At 40.4% G+C, this 18,011-nt stretch overlaps 1 protein-coding gene across 1 annotated transcript in view; it reads right to left on the bottom strand.

Annotated features, from left to right (window-relative positions):
- The window catches only part of gria4a (glutamate receptor, ionotropic, AMPA 4a), a 112,726-nt gene that overhangs the window by 94,040 nt on the left and 675 nt on the right, over nucleotides 1-18,011 (bottom strand). The window contains 1 exon segment of the mRNA XM_020619987.1: nucleotides 15,313-15,471. Within this exon segment, the coding sequence (XP_020475643.1) occupies nucleotides 15,313-15,471 (159 nt within the window).

An 18,011-nucleotide genomic window follows, 5' to 3' on the forward strand; every position in this document is an offset into this window, starting at 1 on the left:
CTGCAAGTTGAAGAGTGGCCTTTTTCTTTCAATACTGTCTTACAAACACCAAAAAACTGAGGTAATAATCCTCTCTCCTGTCTTGGAAAGAAAGAGAGATAAACAAAAAAGAAAAAAGAAAAAACAAAAGAAAGAAAGAAAGAAGAATCTATCACCATGCAAACAACTCTGAGATGGAGCTAAATGCTACCATGCTCACAAGGACAATGCTATCATGCTGATGTTTAGCAGGTATGTTTACCACATTCTCCATTCTATTGTACTATTTTAGTATTATAACGTTTGCTAATTGGCACTAAACACAAAGTACAACTGAAGCTGAGAGGAATCCCTTCAGTATTGCAGGGATTTGGTTGGGCTAGATGAAAAGTTAAGACATTACCAGAGTTTTACAATTCCTCCTCAGGGGTGCATGGATGTTTTTACCAAATCCTACAGCAATCCATCTCATAGCTGTTCAGACATTTCTCTCAAAGCCAAACCAGAACTCAAACAGTAGTGCAAAAGTCTGCAGATCACTGAAGTCATTACAATACACTGTCTGGGAACCATGAATGTCTTTGTACCAATCCATCCAGTTGACATCAAAAGATTTTACTGAAAAAGTAAACACTCCGACCCACTGCCGGTGCTAGATAAAAAGCCAGATATCCAGTCTACACCATTCATTCATTTCATCCATTCAGTGTATACAGGGTAGTCCGAGAGCTATTTCACTCTCTTTTGCATGGATGCCCTTTTCATACAAGATAAAACACAATTTCACAAGCAAAACAAATATATTAAATTGAAGTTTAAACAAAACTATAAATTCAGATAAGGATTTCTAGAGCTCAGTGCTAGGGTGGCAAAAAAACAAGACTGCACAACAGAATTTAACAGAGAAAAGTACCAGGCTCTATCTTGACAAACCAAATCTACTCCCACTCAGTTTGACATTCACCTATGGGAGCTCTACATATGTAATTACTAACTATACTTGGACAGCTATTGCAATGAAGGACTTCAGAGTGGAGTGTTTCCCTCCGGCTGCCAAGTCAACAGACAATAATAGCTTCTAATAAATGGTATTACCTGCTTGAACTAGGATGAACTGTCCTCTGTGATCTAATAGTTGGACACAGGATATAAATAGACAGAATTGCATAAATAAAAATATAATATTCTAGACTGAGAGAGATAGGTTAGACACTGGTAGATAAATGTGTAATGGACAGTGAGCGAGAACATATCGGGGGTGGGGATGAGGAAGGGGGTTGCAACAGCATCCACAGTGAGGTTCTCTAGGCAGCTGCTGATCCCATTGAGTAAGCACCCTCTGGTGACTCCTCCAACTACAAGGGCCCCTGATGGGGAGGCTTTGACCTTGCCCTGAACTCGTTTTGCACTTCCATGAGGTTATGTGGATGCTCAGCCAGTTCTGCGTTTCCCAGCCCAATGCTTCTCTAAATGGAGTCACCACAGAGGCGACGAATGTGAATGTGTCATTGTGATTATCACACAGAGTGGACATGTATGACACACACAGGCTGACAACTGGGGTGTGTTTTCATACTACAGGGGTGATTCTGCTTTTCTTACTGAAGTGAGAGCACACCACAATGCCATGAATTTCTTTTGAATTGATGCTTTATATAAGTAAGAGCAGCAACACCAGAGTGTAAAAATAGCGTATTTAAAATATTACTTAAGTAGAAGAATTATAATAATAAAAATTGCAAATACCCTCCTAGCACACACACACACACACACACAATGTACTGACTAGTTTATGGTTTGTACCATGATATGGGGATATTTGGGATCATGTTTCTATACAAGTACAGCTAAGAAGGCAGACACACAAAGGTAAAAATAGAAACAGGGCAGTGTTGATCCATCACTGTGACCGTCAGAACGGCCAGATCAATTGTGTGTGTGCACATTATTTGCTGTACTCCACTACTTCATCTAGAAGGGCCAGAATGCGAGTGGGCAGACTGTGATGTGACTTCTGAAACGCAGACATGACACACTCTCGCACAAACATGAACACACACACACACACACACACACACAGGTGAATCAGTGATACTAAGGAGATAAAAACCAATGCTGTTGGAAAGAAATTGACCTCTAAGGTCAGTAAATACACAAACAGGAACACATCCAAACATACGCAGCAGCCATCTCTCTGTCTAGCGTAAACATTAGATCACTTGCTGAGTGGGTGTGTGTGTGTTTGTGTGTGTGTGCTCGTGCTCATGCATCTGCCCCCATGATAATCACCAGGGACTGCATAATTTATTATTTTCTTCTATTTTCATGAGAGCCTTTCTCTCTCTTCATATGAGCCTCGCTCCTGCTCTGATCAGGTTAATAGCCTTTTTGCTTCCTACTCTGTCTCTTCCTATTTGTAAGTGTGATGAATTACCTGCTGGTTACCTAGAAATTTATTTCCTTAGCTGAATACCAATGGGCCATTAAAGATGGATTGGTTCAAAGCCGACACTGACTTTGAGGTTTGGGAGAATGTCAAGGATCTCAAAGAGCCAACGAAGAGCAACACACACACATTTGTACATTTATATTTGTGAGGACACTCATTAACATAATGCATTCTGTAGCACCCCCACCCTAACATCAACCATCACAACTATGCCTGACCCTGGCACGTAACCAGCAATGGGCCTGGGCAGCACATTGTTTTCTAGCCCACCCAGCTGAATTCCATTGCAATACTATAGTAGTCTATAAAGTAAGGTGCCAAGAGACTGCCCTCATGTCTACACCGAAAGCATAGCATGTGCAGTGCACAGCATCTTGTGTGGAACTTGCGAGGCTCGTGGCTGTACTGGATGCATGTTCAACCTGAGCACTGGAAGTGCTTGATAAACAAAAATCACAAAGATAAACTACAGGAACACCTTGCAAAACTATGGTCCAAAACTCTGACAAATAGTAGACAATGAGGAAATTACTAGCTACACTTGCATGTAGGCCTATCTGTACACTGTATCCAACCCATGGTAAAACAGCCAATAAAAACTACACAGACTTTAAAAAGCACTACATGTTCAGTAGGACTGAAGACCACAGAAACCTCAGTCATGGTGTCTTATCTTAACATTGTTCTTAGCCTACTGGTAGTAGGGTCATCATTTCTTGCACAAAATCAAACCTTTTGAGTTTTAACCAGGTTACATCGAAGGTTATAGATAATTCAACAGAAATGAAGGAGTATGTGTTCTGAGCTCTCTTAATTCAAACCATGCTGGACAAGGTGACTTCTTTTCCCTCTTGGATTTCCTGTTACTGCTGATTTGTGTTAACAGCTGTTTGTGCATTTGCAGTTTTTCGTGAGCCGTGGTACTGGCCGAACAATAGCGGTAGTGCATGAGGGACATTTCTGTCTTAATTAACATGTGTAATAAAGGGGTTAATTATATGCTTAGTGCATGAGCTGCAGGTTGTTATGCTGGTCCTGATTTTAAGTTTCAGATTATCTCCTGTCAGGCACCATGTTATAAAAACTTAACAGGTTTTGGTTTATACTGTTGTATGCGGCCTTAATAGGCTATGCCCTACTAACTAACATGCAGCTTTTATGGGAAAACATGGCCCATCCACTTTTGTAGTGCCCTGCCCAAAATACAAGTTCTGCCTACACCACTGGCCCAACCCCAGTCCTTATCCCATAGTCCTCACAGCAATGGTTTCTAAAACGTGTCCATATAACCACAGAAGGGCACAGACACAAACATGTTTTTCATTCCGCCTACACCACTGGCCCAACCTCAGTCCTTATCCCATAGTCCCATAGTCCTCAGCAATGGTTTCTAAAATGTGTCCATATAACCACAGAAAGGCACAGACACAAACATGTTTTTCATTCCTTGTGAGGACTTCTACAGTACATTCATTTCCTGGAGACATACAGTATGGTAACCTTAATGATAATCACTACCTGCTTAATTCTAACCCTAACCCAAGTTGTCACTATAAATTTTTATGATTTACATGATGGTGTCCAGCATCCGGTCCCCACAAGGAAGGCCAAGTCTCCATAATGTCAAGGTGTTAACAGGTTTTGGTCCCCACAGTGGCAATAATACAAGGAACAGACACACAGGACAGGACATACATGTCAGGATTTTCAAATTAAAGGCACAGAATAGCAAGTAAGTGTAGGTGAGCCCACTGGTGTGTCAATTAAAGGCACAGGATAGCAATAGTTCGACTTTCTTTTGTGTGTTTTGTTGTATGGCTTTATAAGTGTAAGTGTGTAAGTGTAGGTGAGCCCACTGGTGTGATGCCTCTTATCTCTAAGTGAGCCTCGGTGTGAAGGGATGAGTGGCAGCACTCATCAATATTAACTAATGTTTTTCCTTTCATCCACATCATAAATCCATGGAAACAAACACACACACACACAAGAGTTAAGGGACAAAGTCCTGTTGTATGTGCGTGCATGTGTGTTGGAGAGAGAGACTGGGGCAGAGAAAGACTTTGTAAGCCTGGTGACTGTTATGATGAAAAAGAAAGGTCTGGTAAAATCCAGCAAAACTGTACTATTTAAAACACATTATTCACTGAAATTATTGATAATTTGTTATAAATCAAATTCCAATTTGAGGCAAAGAAATACTGTAGGTGACAGATTTGATGATGTACAATAGAGGTAGGTGCAGTGTGTCAGTCTGAGTTGAAAAAAGCCCACTATATAAACATGAAAACCTTTGTCCTACACCAAAAGCACTTAACAGCTGCTGAGTAATGATAGAAATGACAAACAGAGGAAAGTATGAGAAAGACCAGGAGTGAGAGAGAGGAAGGAAACACTGCAAGTGGGGTTAAACCAAAAATAGTGTGTTGGACTCAAGGAAACTGAAGGAAAGAACCAAATAAAGAAGCAGAAGCAGAAAATAAGGCAACTGGTTTGTGATGTGCATGTGCAAATGCATGCTTGTCCTCATGAGCATAGAAAAGTCATGTGAGGAAGAGAAGAAGATGAGCATAAAGTCTGCGAATGGAAATCCTTTGATCAGAACATGAACACAATAGCAGCTAAGCTGAGACGGTGAAGAAGAACAAAAAGATGTCGCAGACAATTACCGCTAACATGGCTCCATTCAGCATAAACACCGCTGTGTTTATGCACTGTACTCTAACACCTAAAATACGCTGTCGTCTCGTTCATGCTTTTCATCTTCCAAATGCCAGAGCATGAAAAAGAAACAGAGGAAACAGGCATTTTTTGTTACACACTGTGGTTCTCATGCCCAGTGAGAAAACAGGGACCTTACTGAAACACATTAGAAAGACAGAGGCAGCCGAGGCTCTTGTGATGCGTGTATACAAGCCTGTAGGTGTGGGTCAGCTTGTGTGTTAAAGTGACACAGTCTGCCTTCTATTCCACTGAAGTCAGATTACCTGGAGGGAACATTGCTATTCATTGAGACACGCTGCATGGTCTAATAATATTACTCTCTGTTCATCCCTACTGAGGCTTGAACAAACAGGCAGGACAATGCAGCTCTGACCTGGAATTTATACCAACACTGGGGCTAAAAAAAAAGCATACATTTTTCTGATTGACCACAGCAAATTAATGAAAATGTTTTTCAGACTGTTACTTTAATATTATTTGGCTGAACCAGACCAAATACTGCAACACGCTGTGGAAGTACCTCACTCCAGGGTTCTGTAAAACCTGCAGTAAGACTGTCTCACTCAGTCTCGTCTTGCCTCAAAGAACTGCAGATCTACAAATGGGATTTTCATTAATATGAGTTTCAGTGCAGCTTGAATGTCAGTATGATTCCCTGAATGCTGTTGCGCTGGCTTATTTTAACCCTAATAACTAAAAGCAGCCAACTGTAGACCAGCTGTCAGATCTATCTTGAATGAATACTGGTATAAAGTATTGCTGCTATGTGCTTTTATTTGGGAGAAAAAAAATTAAAGAGCATTTCTACAAAAACACTGTCAATCCAAAATATTTGTGGTTTTATTGGTCTTTTAAAACTCATATCATTCACACTGTAGTGAATCAGTGCTTCTGTTAGAGCTTATTTGTATTTGACTCTTTTAAATTTCTGATCACCATTGTTCTGAAATGTCTTTGTGTTCACATTTTAGGGCAGTGACATGTTCTCAGGCATATTCACAGTGTGGCAGACAGGCAATGTCTAACATTGTGTATAAAAATGGGAAATACTCAGCAAGGATCAGGTCCTAGGAACTGTGAGCCCATGTTTATTGCTCAATTTGCAATATAGAATGGAAATTTACTTCAACAAGTACAATCTGTCATAACTGTGGACAAATATTAAGTCTCCTGCTGCTTGTGCATCATAGCCCTCAGCTATTGCCAGTGCAGTGAGATGTCAGTTTTAATCCCAGGCAGTGGAGCTTTTAATGAGTGAAACACACTGAGAAACAGTCTGTTTTCTTGTACCACAAAATGAAATCAGATTACCTGGAGCAAATGTATAGATTCACTGGGACATCCTGCGTGGTCTAATATTGTTGCTTGCTGTTTGGTCATTACTGGTGAGGCTAGAATAAAATTATGTAACAGCGCGATTCCTCAGGGGGCACTTATAACACTCCACATGAGCCACCATGCACATACTGAACATAGCATTTCATCATCACCGGTGACTAAAGGAAATGAAGAAATATTCTGGTGAGGTCCTCAAGCATGCATGCACATACACAAAGATGTCAGTGGATGCAAAGTTACACTGACTGACCAAAACTGTTATGAAGAATGTTTCTGTACTTTGAGTCTCTGGCTGGTGCCATTTTAGTTGTATTCAGCTACCATGGTTACAAGTGCTGTTCTGTCTGTTCCAAGGTTTGTGGAAAACATTAATACAGTGATGTTTCTCTAGTGAACATCTAGAGGGAGATTTAGATGGTGGATTGCCCAAATTAAACCTAGAACTTACACATTATGGTTGAAAACTTTAGCGTTGCATCTACTTCCACAGCATAAAAATGATCTGACCTTGTTCTAAATGTCAGTGAACATACTGCCTTCATTCTTGTACTTTGAGTTTTGCTTATATCAAATTCTTAGTGAATTATCGAATAATTTAGTTCATAACCCCATTTCTTCCAAGAAGCTGAAACGTCAAATGACAGAACGCTGCACAATGTAACATGCTTCTTATTGTAACAGCTCAAGTGGCTAAACCAACATTCACACATTTTACTTAGCTACATTTTACAGAGCTACAGTCTGATTCCACAGATGCTGCAGGTCATTGAACATTTTTCTGTGTGTCTAACAACAGTTCGACTTCAGTAATGTCTGTTATTTCCCTCCATAACCTCTCAGTTTGCTGTTTCAGTAGCTCTTAGTAAACTTGGAACATCTAGTGCAATTTAAATGAACTTCTATCAGACAAAATACTGCTGTGAATACAGCTATAGATATTTTGTGACACTGGTGGTTTTCAAGCAGTTAGCTTGCTAAAGCAAATCTATATACGTACATGTACAGCATGTGATGATGTCTGTCAAATGAACGTGCCTAGATAAAATAATTCAAGAGGCACCTGAACCTCTCGCTCTGTAAGACTTACAGGCTCAGGACTCATTTGGAAGGTACAGTACTGTAAGCACAGAAGACTAACAAATGAGTTGCAGTGCAACTGTATGAATTGTTGCTCTGTATTAGTTTTGTTATGGTCCCTTTAACAAAAATGCAAATTGGAACTAAATTTGAATGCACAAAGCATATAAATCACAGAACTATTACTAACTGCTCTAGTACGAGTACCTGTGAATAAAACCAGTTTACATTAAATGAATCCATTGCTGTCATGCTATTAGCCTTACACCTCATAATGTATCTTGATGGACGGAAACGCATTTAGGGCGGCGTCAGAGACACCCATCACTTTTGGTATGCTAATAACATGAACAAACAAAGCTTTTCTCCAAAGTAAATCTCTTGCCTTGCCAGTGTTTAAGGTTTCATTTCACTGTATTTCCCCCATTGTGGCTATAAAGAAGATGCATAACCACACAAAACATCACCAGTAAAGATGATGGTACAGTGCTATTACTGAGTGTCAGAAATCATCTACAAGATGGCTGAGCCATTTAGTGAAAGAAGAAAGCAAGGAAAAGGCACAGAAATGTTGTATGTGAGGAAGTTGATAACATATGGAGAGGCTGGTAAATCAGCGTATATGTGTCTGAGAGAAAAAGAAAAAGAGAGATAGAAAGATGTAAAAATATATGTGCTTGTGTGTTGCTGATATGTAGCAGGGTGTTGCAGGAATTCATTTAATCAAAAGCTCGAAGCTTGGACTTAGAGAGTGAATGTGAACCAGTGTGTGTGTTCTCTGGTATTACTCATGTAATGGGGAGATAGATCCCCTGAAGTTATAGCAATACAATGTGTGTGTCTTTATGGTTATCACTGTACCAAAACCCTTTCTATTAACAATTAAGTCGCCACAGAACCAATAATTTCCTTGTCAACAGGGGAATAAAACTGTATAAGGGACTGTTTCCACTCTAATGAGCAGGAGAGTGTTAAGAAACAAGCTCCTGCAACACAAAAGCACTAAGAGTTGTTGAGAACAATGATGTCAGCTAACTTCAAACTGTGATCGGTCTGTCTGTGAAGAGCAATTTGACAGAATTACATTTGCAAGAAGTGTAAGGCAGACAGAAAATGTTTGTCTGTTTGACTATACAATTCACAGCTTTAACACAAGAATGAACAAAAATTACGATGTGTTGGATTCATAGTTGAGGCAAAGGGTTAATGGGAGCCCCACCATAGATATCTATGATATGGTATAGTTTTGATTTACAGTTAAGCACTGGATTCAGTTGTTGATAACTGCCACACCAGTAAACAAGTGTGCCATGCATGATCAGGCCATATCCTGCTTTCATTATAATGGATGTGATTACAGGTGCTACCAAGAACACTTCTAACCACACCAATGATGCTGGGTGGGGACAAAGGTGAAACAGACTTTAAACGCTCAACAAGAAGGCATCAAAACACAATTTTCCAGTGTGATATGAAGCCATTGTTTAAAAAAGAGTGACAACACTTATTTGTTTTGAAAGCCTGTGGTGCAACTACCCTTGTTTTTACATTTCTCATATTGCACCTTAATAAAATTGATACTGAAAATCACAAAAGAACACCCAGTGACCCCAATTCCTAACCTCTCGACTAAGTGATACCATTGCTGTGCACCGTTTGATATCATTTCTTAAACATAATATTCCTTTGACTGTGCACAGCTGAGTTTACATATTCAATCTAAACCACCCTGACTGACTTGCACAATGATAGCCACATAAGTGTATGGCCTGAGAGCCTGAATTCTATTTGAGTATCACAGAATTATTCTAAAAGCAAAAGCACAATGAACCACCATCACAGTCAAAGCTATATTGAGGTAAAGCATAAATATTTTACTAGAATGTTTTCTCTGTGCAAATACAGTATTAAGTGAATACTTATAGGATAGGAACTTCAGCCTTCTCATGACTGAAGGTCTATTTACCATCACCTAATTCAGATGCCTAATCACTATCATATCAATAGATTAATTAATTTTGCCCTTAATGTAGACAACACCAGGAGATTCTAGCCTGACTCAGTTTGCCTGCAGAGATAATCAGGTGCAGCCTGCATGTAAATGCAATCTGTACCAGTCAATAATACATAAACAGTATTGATTTGTGAATGATTCACTATAGGCATAATCTATATGAACTCTAGATGATAAATGAGGCTATGCATCACCACAGTAATCAACCATCGCACCAGATATCATCATCATTTTCATTACAGCTGTGCAGCAGGTACATAACAGACAACCCAGTCTCACAGCAAAATGTATAATAGCCATGTTGCTCCACAATGCAGAAACATACTGGTGTCACAACTACACCTTGAAAATTGTTACATGGCAATGTCTTTCTGGCAGTGACGATGAAAGACGATGGCTGACATTCCTTATACATAGTTAAGTTTAAGCTGAGCAACTACATGGTTAGGGTTAGGGAAAGCCCCCGTGTTCCTTTAAAACATTCTCAAGTGAAAAGCAGAATGTCTCATCATGTTGGACACAGTGAAAGTCAGGTGTATGCTGGACCCATCTATCCACTAAAGCCACCTCCTTCCTACTGTTTTTAAAGTTCTATTGTTCAAAATCGTACGCCCTCAACGGTCACTCAATGTTAGCTTCCCGATCCACACTCCAGTCCAGTTAGTGGTGGTAAAGTAATATGTTGCTGTTTACTAACCACCATAAAACACCAAGAAGAAGAACACAAAGGAGGACACTAGGCCGCAATACAAAAAATAACGCTGCCATGTCACAGTTTTATAGCCATTATCGTGATACTACTGCACTTTACGCTGTGGACCAAAGTAGCTATTCAACATTTTCAGGTGAGATTATGGCAGCACATCATTGTTTCTCTCAGCTCTGGCACCACAAACAATGCACATCTTTGTTACCTAGTACATCTTTGTTACCTAACAAAGCCTATCTTTGTTACAAATCCTTTCCTCTCTGTTTCTTTCACCTCCATCCCTAATTCACCTCATCACTTTATGTCTATCTTCATCATCATCTTCAGCAGGGTTTTTTTCATAGCACACTCAGTCACACTCACAAACAGGTATGCACATATGCATATACTGTTTGGACAGAAATTTCACCTCACACATACATACTGCAGCTTTTAGTCATGCTAATCCATGTGAATTGTTTTTAATAAGACAGTGAATAGAGACACAGCAGTGAGCCCAGTGGAATAGTGTGCTTAGCTGCAACAAAAAGACACACATATACACATATAGTATGTATGCAAGAAAGTAAGACACAAAAAACATGCCTACACAGATATATGTATCTCTGCTGTACAAAAAAGACAAACACATGGGTACACACATGCATGAGGAAAACAACAAAGAAAGACTGGCAGCAGCAGAGGATATATAGATGTGTGACCCCGGGACAAGAAAATGGGTTGTATTCCTCAGTGAATACGGAAAACGATGGAGACCAGGGATTTTCATGATCCATTCACGCATCCTGAATACTAGAATAGAGAGAAACTAGCCAAGGTCAGAGGCAGAATTCCCTATTCTAATGCGGAGCGTTGCTCACCACCCGCAGCAAGAGTCCGGGATTAATTTAGAGATCCATTCACTATGCCTGTGCAGAGGGGGGGAGAGATGGCAAAACATGACAGAGAAGAGGCGTAGAGGAAGAGAGAGAGAGTCTGAGGTGATGAGGAGACAATGGGGAGAGTGACAAAGAGGAAAAACAGAGAAATGGAGAGAGACAGAGTGAAAGTAAAAGACTTAGAGCAAGTGGGCAAGAAAGAGAGACAGGTCAAAAAACGAGAGAAGTGGTTACGCTTGTTATGTGTAGCCTGCGGATACAGAGCAGACGGTTCACACTGAAGAGCTTCATTTTCTAAATACTCCTCCTCTTATGGCCCAATGCCTGCATGAGTACGACTGTCTGTGTGTGTGTGAGTGTGCTTGCCTGGTATTACTCACACTGTGGGGACTGAAACCAGTTTACATACTCACATTGTGAGGACTTGGCCGTAGCAAAGTTAATCTTGATAAAAGATATTGGACAACTACGGTATAAAGCTGGGGTGGCAGTGGTAAGTGCTGTCGCCTCACAGCAAGAAGGTCACAGGTTTGAGCCCCGGCTGACCCAGGGCCTTTCTGTGCGGAGTTTGCATGAGGTCCCTGTGGGTTTTCTCCAGGTGGTCCAGGCTTCCTCTGACAGTCCAAAGACATGCAGCTTAGGTTGATCTAAATTGCCTGTAGGACTGAGTGTGAGTGTGTGTGGTTGTTTGTCTACAAGTGAATCCCGTGATAGATGTGACCTGTCCAGGGTGGACCCCGCCTCTCACCCAGTGTCAGCTGGGATTGGCTCCAGCCCCTCCATGACCGTCTACAGGATAAGCAGTATAGCTAATGGATGGATGGACAGTATGGAGCTCTAAGGCACTGAGGAATAAACTATATCAAGCTTTAACTACACAAACATTTCTTTTTACAGATTCTCCAATTTTAACCTGACAAATCTGATGTCTATGGGACTTTTAGGTTATCCACTAAGATTTAAAGAATAAGGCTGGACATTTTCTATATTAACAGTATTTGCAACACTCCCCATACAGAGACTAAAACTGACAAATAACTGCCTCTAATCACTGTTAATGTTCACCAGTCCTTGATCAGTTTCTTCTCCTGTGCCATCGACCTCCAATGTTGCTCAAAAACTATTAAAAACACATCAGCGAAACATACTGCTGCACTGGGTGACATTAGCAGACCCCAGACTGTAGCATGAGGAGATAGCAGAATGTAAACAAAGTAGAGAGCTCGCACAAGATCTTGCGCACATGCAGTTGTGCCAACTTCAGGAGATTATGGCCGCTCAGAGCATTTGGGGCAACATAGTCGGGTCTGGGGTTTTGTTTCCCTGATGGGCTTTTAATTGTGATTGAACAACAACAGAGATCTATCACAGACAGTCCAGCTGATCAACAACTGACAGCTGATAGACATTAACCATGGGTAGAGGCAATAATTCAGTGTCAGTTTTAGTGTCTGTATTGGGAGTGTTGAAAATACTATTCATATAAAAAATGACCAGCCTTACCCTTTAAAATAGAATTCTATGGGTTTTAATATTATTTGGCTACAAAGCATGAAACTTTTATTAGTCAACCATTGGAAGGTCACTGGGGTTTACACTAAGTGGATATATACAGTAGTAGAAACAGGACAGAGACCAAAGAGAAAGTGAGGGTTCTCATGCCTGCTGGAACATAGCTCAGTCAGTAAGGCTTCAGTGGCTGTGCTGAGATTGTAAAACACCTCCCCAGCTGTTTGGGTACATTCATAACTGAATGTGTCCAACATTTTACCCTCAGCACTCCCTTTAATTCACTGCAAAAATTCATTCTCCTCCCTTTACATTAGATTCTGCACCTTGACACTCATACATTTTGACAGTGAATGGAATTAGATGTAGCATGTGTAGCATGTGATGATATCAGAGTGGGAGGAGGTAAATGGACTATTAATTTCCAAATTATTGCATGTTGCCTATTCATTCAAGTAGGGCACCAACACAGTGAGTGGAAGACAAACAAACCTGGAAAATTGCATTACACAGTTTTGATTAATTGATTCTATGTGACTTGCATTTGGTTGCAGTTAAATCCTATAACAGTACCTTGTAGGAACATAAAATATTTAAATTTATTTTACTTATGCATAAAACAGCATAAATCAATTGGCAGATAATATTCAGGACTTTTCAGACTTCAAAGCTTTTCAAAAACTCTTTCTCTGGCATTTTAAATAACCTTGTCTGACAATGGAGCAGATTGTGTCGGCTGTCATTTACAACCTGGAGATATTATAAGAACCTTGTTAAACACACTGATATAATACCAGGAGGAGAAGTGCTGTATTGTTGTATAATACCGTATTGATTTTGTTCGCCCTGCATAGTTAACAGCCTCAGTGGTCAATCTGTTAAAGTTTAATGAGATAAGGAAGTAAAATATTGCAGTACAATTGCTTGAAAATGTCCTTAAAATAAGATATATGCACTGTAGGACTGTGTTAATGCAGGGGTGTGATACTCTTACAGTTAGAACAAACAGACATCTGCACCATATAGAGATGAAAAACACTTAACATCTTAGCATTTTGCAGCAAAGGAAATAGATTTTCCTATTTTCATGCTATTCTCTTTAATCAACCTAACTGGCAAACACTGCTCTGCTGCACTGCTCTAAAGTTTTATCAAAGTGAAAATAAATAAACCTGGTTAAATGCTAAATTAAACTTACTGAAAGAGACAACTGAACCGTTGTCTCCCCTTATGCACTGACATTGTAACACACAGTTCTCTCCCCAGGAGGCAGATGAGCAAGAGAATTAGTAGAGATTGTTCCCATCTGAAACATAAACACACAGGAGCAAACACAAACACACATAGAGACACACCTGACTGCATTTAGATTAGCATGGCATTCACCAGTGTCACCCAAGCAGAGGTCAGAAAGCAAATAACCAGCCTTAAAAACAGGCACAAGAAATCCAATGTAAGCAACAAGCTAGAGGAAGCAAATCCACCAGGCATCCCAGTATAGTCAGAGGACATCTCACTGCACTGTGGGATAAAACAATAGCAATGTTTTTTTTGTGTGATGGTGTAAAAAAGGAGGGAGAGAACAAACATCAAACAAGCACAAATCCAGCTCAAGGTGATGTGGGTGACAAAAAATGATCCAACATAAGATGTGTGATCATTGGTATTCTTTCTTCTTATTCAAAGCAGAAAAAATGTTCATTGTAAAATATGCTGAAGACATGCCCAAACAAGTACAAGTACTCTACTGGCTAAATGAGCCAGAACCAGAGAATCTCTCTTATGAGTCTCCTTTTTGAGACACTGTGAACAATAATGTGTATGACATGACATGAATATTCTTGTTTATAAGAAAGGTAAAAGAAACTAATTTAATGTAAATAGCATATAGCATGATAACACTTTTAATGCTGAAAATACACAGACACCTGTAGCATGCCGAGCACCTCTGGACTGTTGTGACTACCAGTTGCCCATAGCTGAGGATTAGATCTGAACTCCCAGAGAACTGACAGGGATGGTGAAAGATTAGCTGTCATCATTCAAATGATCAGAGGGGACACAAGTACCACCAGCTCCTCTGCTCTGAACACAAAGGACCTATTGTCAACTGCCTGCAACAGCCTGAGACTAATTTTATAGTTGTAACAAGCTGAAATATTTCATTTTGGGAATATGACCTTGTTTTGCTGATGGGATTGGATAGTGCTGCTGTGGACAACACTGAAAGAGCCAAAGTACGAATAAAAACTAGCATTTTAACCACTGAGGGCGCCTCAAAGTGCCTGGCAGTAAGACTGTTTGTCTTAGGGCCTCAAAAAATGTACGTCAGTGTCTAAAATCAACATTTCAAAATGGCAAATATTGAAGAAAAGCCAGTTTTCAAACAAGGTTCACCATAAAACACCGCTGTACTGTGCGTGACAAAGATAATGAATTTGCAGTCTGATCCTTTAAACAACTCGAGCTCCTAATTAAACCATTCTTTATCCAGCAGCATGGTGAGGAGAGGATAGACAGAGGAAAACAAACATGGAGAGTGCACGGCAGAGAGAAACCAAGAGACAGAAAATACTGCCATATGTTTCTTTTAGCCTACTTTACAGACACATCCACAAAAACACATTTCAACACTTACATGCGTTGGTGACGGCAAAACTGTTGGCGGTCTCTATGTTGTCAACGTGTGGGACCAGGTTAAAGGGAGCTTCCGTAGCATTAGGGCTGGTGTTGTGAAGGAAGATAGCTAGTCGAAACGCTGTATACTCCTGATCAGTATTCCTAATGAACAACCCACCTAGAGAGAGGGACAAAGAGAGAGGGAAAGGCGAAGAAAGATATGATGGAGAGGAAAGGAAGTGAGTTATTGAAGGGGGGAGAGGGGTCAGATGGGAGTGCGGTGAGAGAGGGAGAGACAGGAAAAAGGTTAGTAATATGGGAAAAGAAAAATAAATAGGAAGGGAGGGCAGAGGAAGAAGAAAGGCAAGATCTTCATTAACTTTGTTACAAAATTTAATTTGTCTTTCAGCACATCCTCACTCTTTCACGCCCATAAATATCACTACAAACACCCTTAAGGATACCAGCACCATGCTTTTGATTGATGAAACCAGAGAAAGACAGAGAGATAAGGAGAAAAGAGAGACAGCAAAGCTGACAGGAAGGCAGTCAAAGAGATAATGAGCTGGAGAATATAGAGAAGAAAAGAGAGGAGCAGGGGCAGGTCAAAAAGTGTCAGCTAAATAAAGGAGGAGCATGGGCCATGCAAAAAGAAAGGGAGAGGGAGGGGAGGGCTAAGTGTCAGCTGGCCTTTAAACATGAAAGTATCCCTCAGTATGGCCCATCTGACAGAATATGGGGTGAGAAGAGAGGATAGGAAATAGAGAAGCTGACAGCATAAGGTTCAAATATCAGAAACAAAGTTAAGAGAGGATGAGAATCTGTGGCAAGGACTGGCAGATCACTGCCTCTGCCTTCGACAAAAGCGTCTACAAATTTGGGGGCCATCTAATCCCTGATTAATGATACTGGTGTACTATATTCCAACACCAATGACTACGCTGAAATAAACTGAAAGTATATACAATGTATGTACACTGTACTGTGTGTGTATATTCTGTACAATGCATTTACTTGTTACTGACATCAGTAAAAAAGAAAAAACATCACAAATGAAAAACAATGGACAAGGTCAATGTGTAACATAACCCAGAGTGCTCTATGTGGACATGGCCAGCTGCACAAGATAGAAGACACCACAGCAGAACCATAATCAATATATTGACCAATTATCCGCAGTAAATGGACAGTATAAAGCTTCGGGTGCTATTCTGAGAAAGTTTTGAAGCGAAAACTGAAGCAGCAACATTTGTTTCCAAATGTCATCTGACCTGACACCTGATAAATATGAAATGTAATTGCTTACTGTTTGTCTAGCCTTGACATTGCATCAGGAGAGAGAGGAAAGAGAGGGAGGGAGGAACGATGCCAAGGGAGGAGTCAGAGCATACTGAGCTCAGCGATTGCTGCTACATGTCACTTATCTGTGCCTGCATGTGTCTCACCCCTGCTAAAAGTTCCCTTTTGCGTTCTCTGCCTCTCATAAATATCATTAATCCCCTTGCTAGCTCAATCACCAAAGTCAGACATTAAACAAGAAACACAAAGGCAACACATACTGAGTATGTGTTGGTAATACATAAGGCACAGTTTGCATTAACAGGATTTAGTTTGATTTACATTAAAGTCTCCCCTTTTATGGTTACAAACCTGGATTCCAGTGAAGAAAAAATCTTAGTTTTAGGGTTGAATTGCACCTTAGATCGCACACACACACAATCACAGATGAACACTTCAGCTACTGTAGATGAGAAGTCCAGATATGTCCCCACATGACAAGCTATTGCAGCAGTTTCTCAAAAAAATGCCACCAACATTCTCGGCCCCTGTCATTCGATGTCTCTTTTCTAAACACAAACACACACATATGCAAGACAAATCTGTCTGTTCTTCCACTGATTTTACACTTGTGTGCAATGCAGAGATATGCAAATGACTTCTCAAGTGAACTGCTGGGGAGCCAAGTGAACGATCATATATGGATAGTTGAGTGTTTAAGGAGGTCAATCAGTGGGTAAGAAGAAAAAGGTGCATGTGTGGTTCTGCATGATTGCATGCAATAGCACACACAAGTATTTTGAACATGTACATCAATGCTTGTTCACTGTCTGAGTGCACATATGCTGTGCAAGCACATGTATGTGGATGTATACTGGCAGCTCTGTGCACAGCATACAGTATGTGTGCATTTTTATGACCATGTGTGCACTGTACATGTGAGTCAAGTACATATGCACATGCATTCTTTAAACCTATCCAAACTGTGTGTGTGTGTGTGTGTGTGTGTGTGTGTGTGCCAAGCAGAAAATACTTAGTGTATTAAGTCTATTGGCAGCTGTACAGAGACAGAATCAAGGAGCCAAATCTCATTATAGGACCTCCCAGCTGCCCCCACAAGGACTGATGCAGTGCATTCATTATCACACACACATGCCTGCACAAATGTGTATGAGAGATAGAGAGAGAGCGATTCCATGCATGCGTGGTCCTATGCACAGAACAATCCAATGAAAAATCGGATTTAATTAACTTTCTTTCTGATCTATTAGGCAGGTTGAAAGACAAGCATCTCCCGCACTGACAAGAGGAGAGTAACTGGAAAAGGGCAGAGTGAGACAGAAAGAGACACAGAGAGAGAGAATACTGCAGTGTCTAAACAGTGAAGAAGACTACAAGGGAACAAAGCTCGCTGAAACATTCATGAGCGCACAACAACCT

This window comes from Monopterus albus, unplaced genomic scaffold (genome assembly GCF_001952655.1).
Source record: "Monopterus albus unplaced genomic scaffold, M_albus_1.0 scaffold229.1, whole genome shotgun sequence".
NCBI classification, from domain to species: Eukaryota; Metazoa; Chordata; class Actinopteri; order Synbranchiformes; family Synbranchidae; genus Monopterus; species Monopterus albus.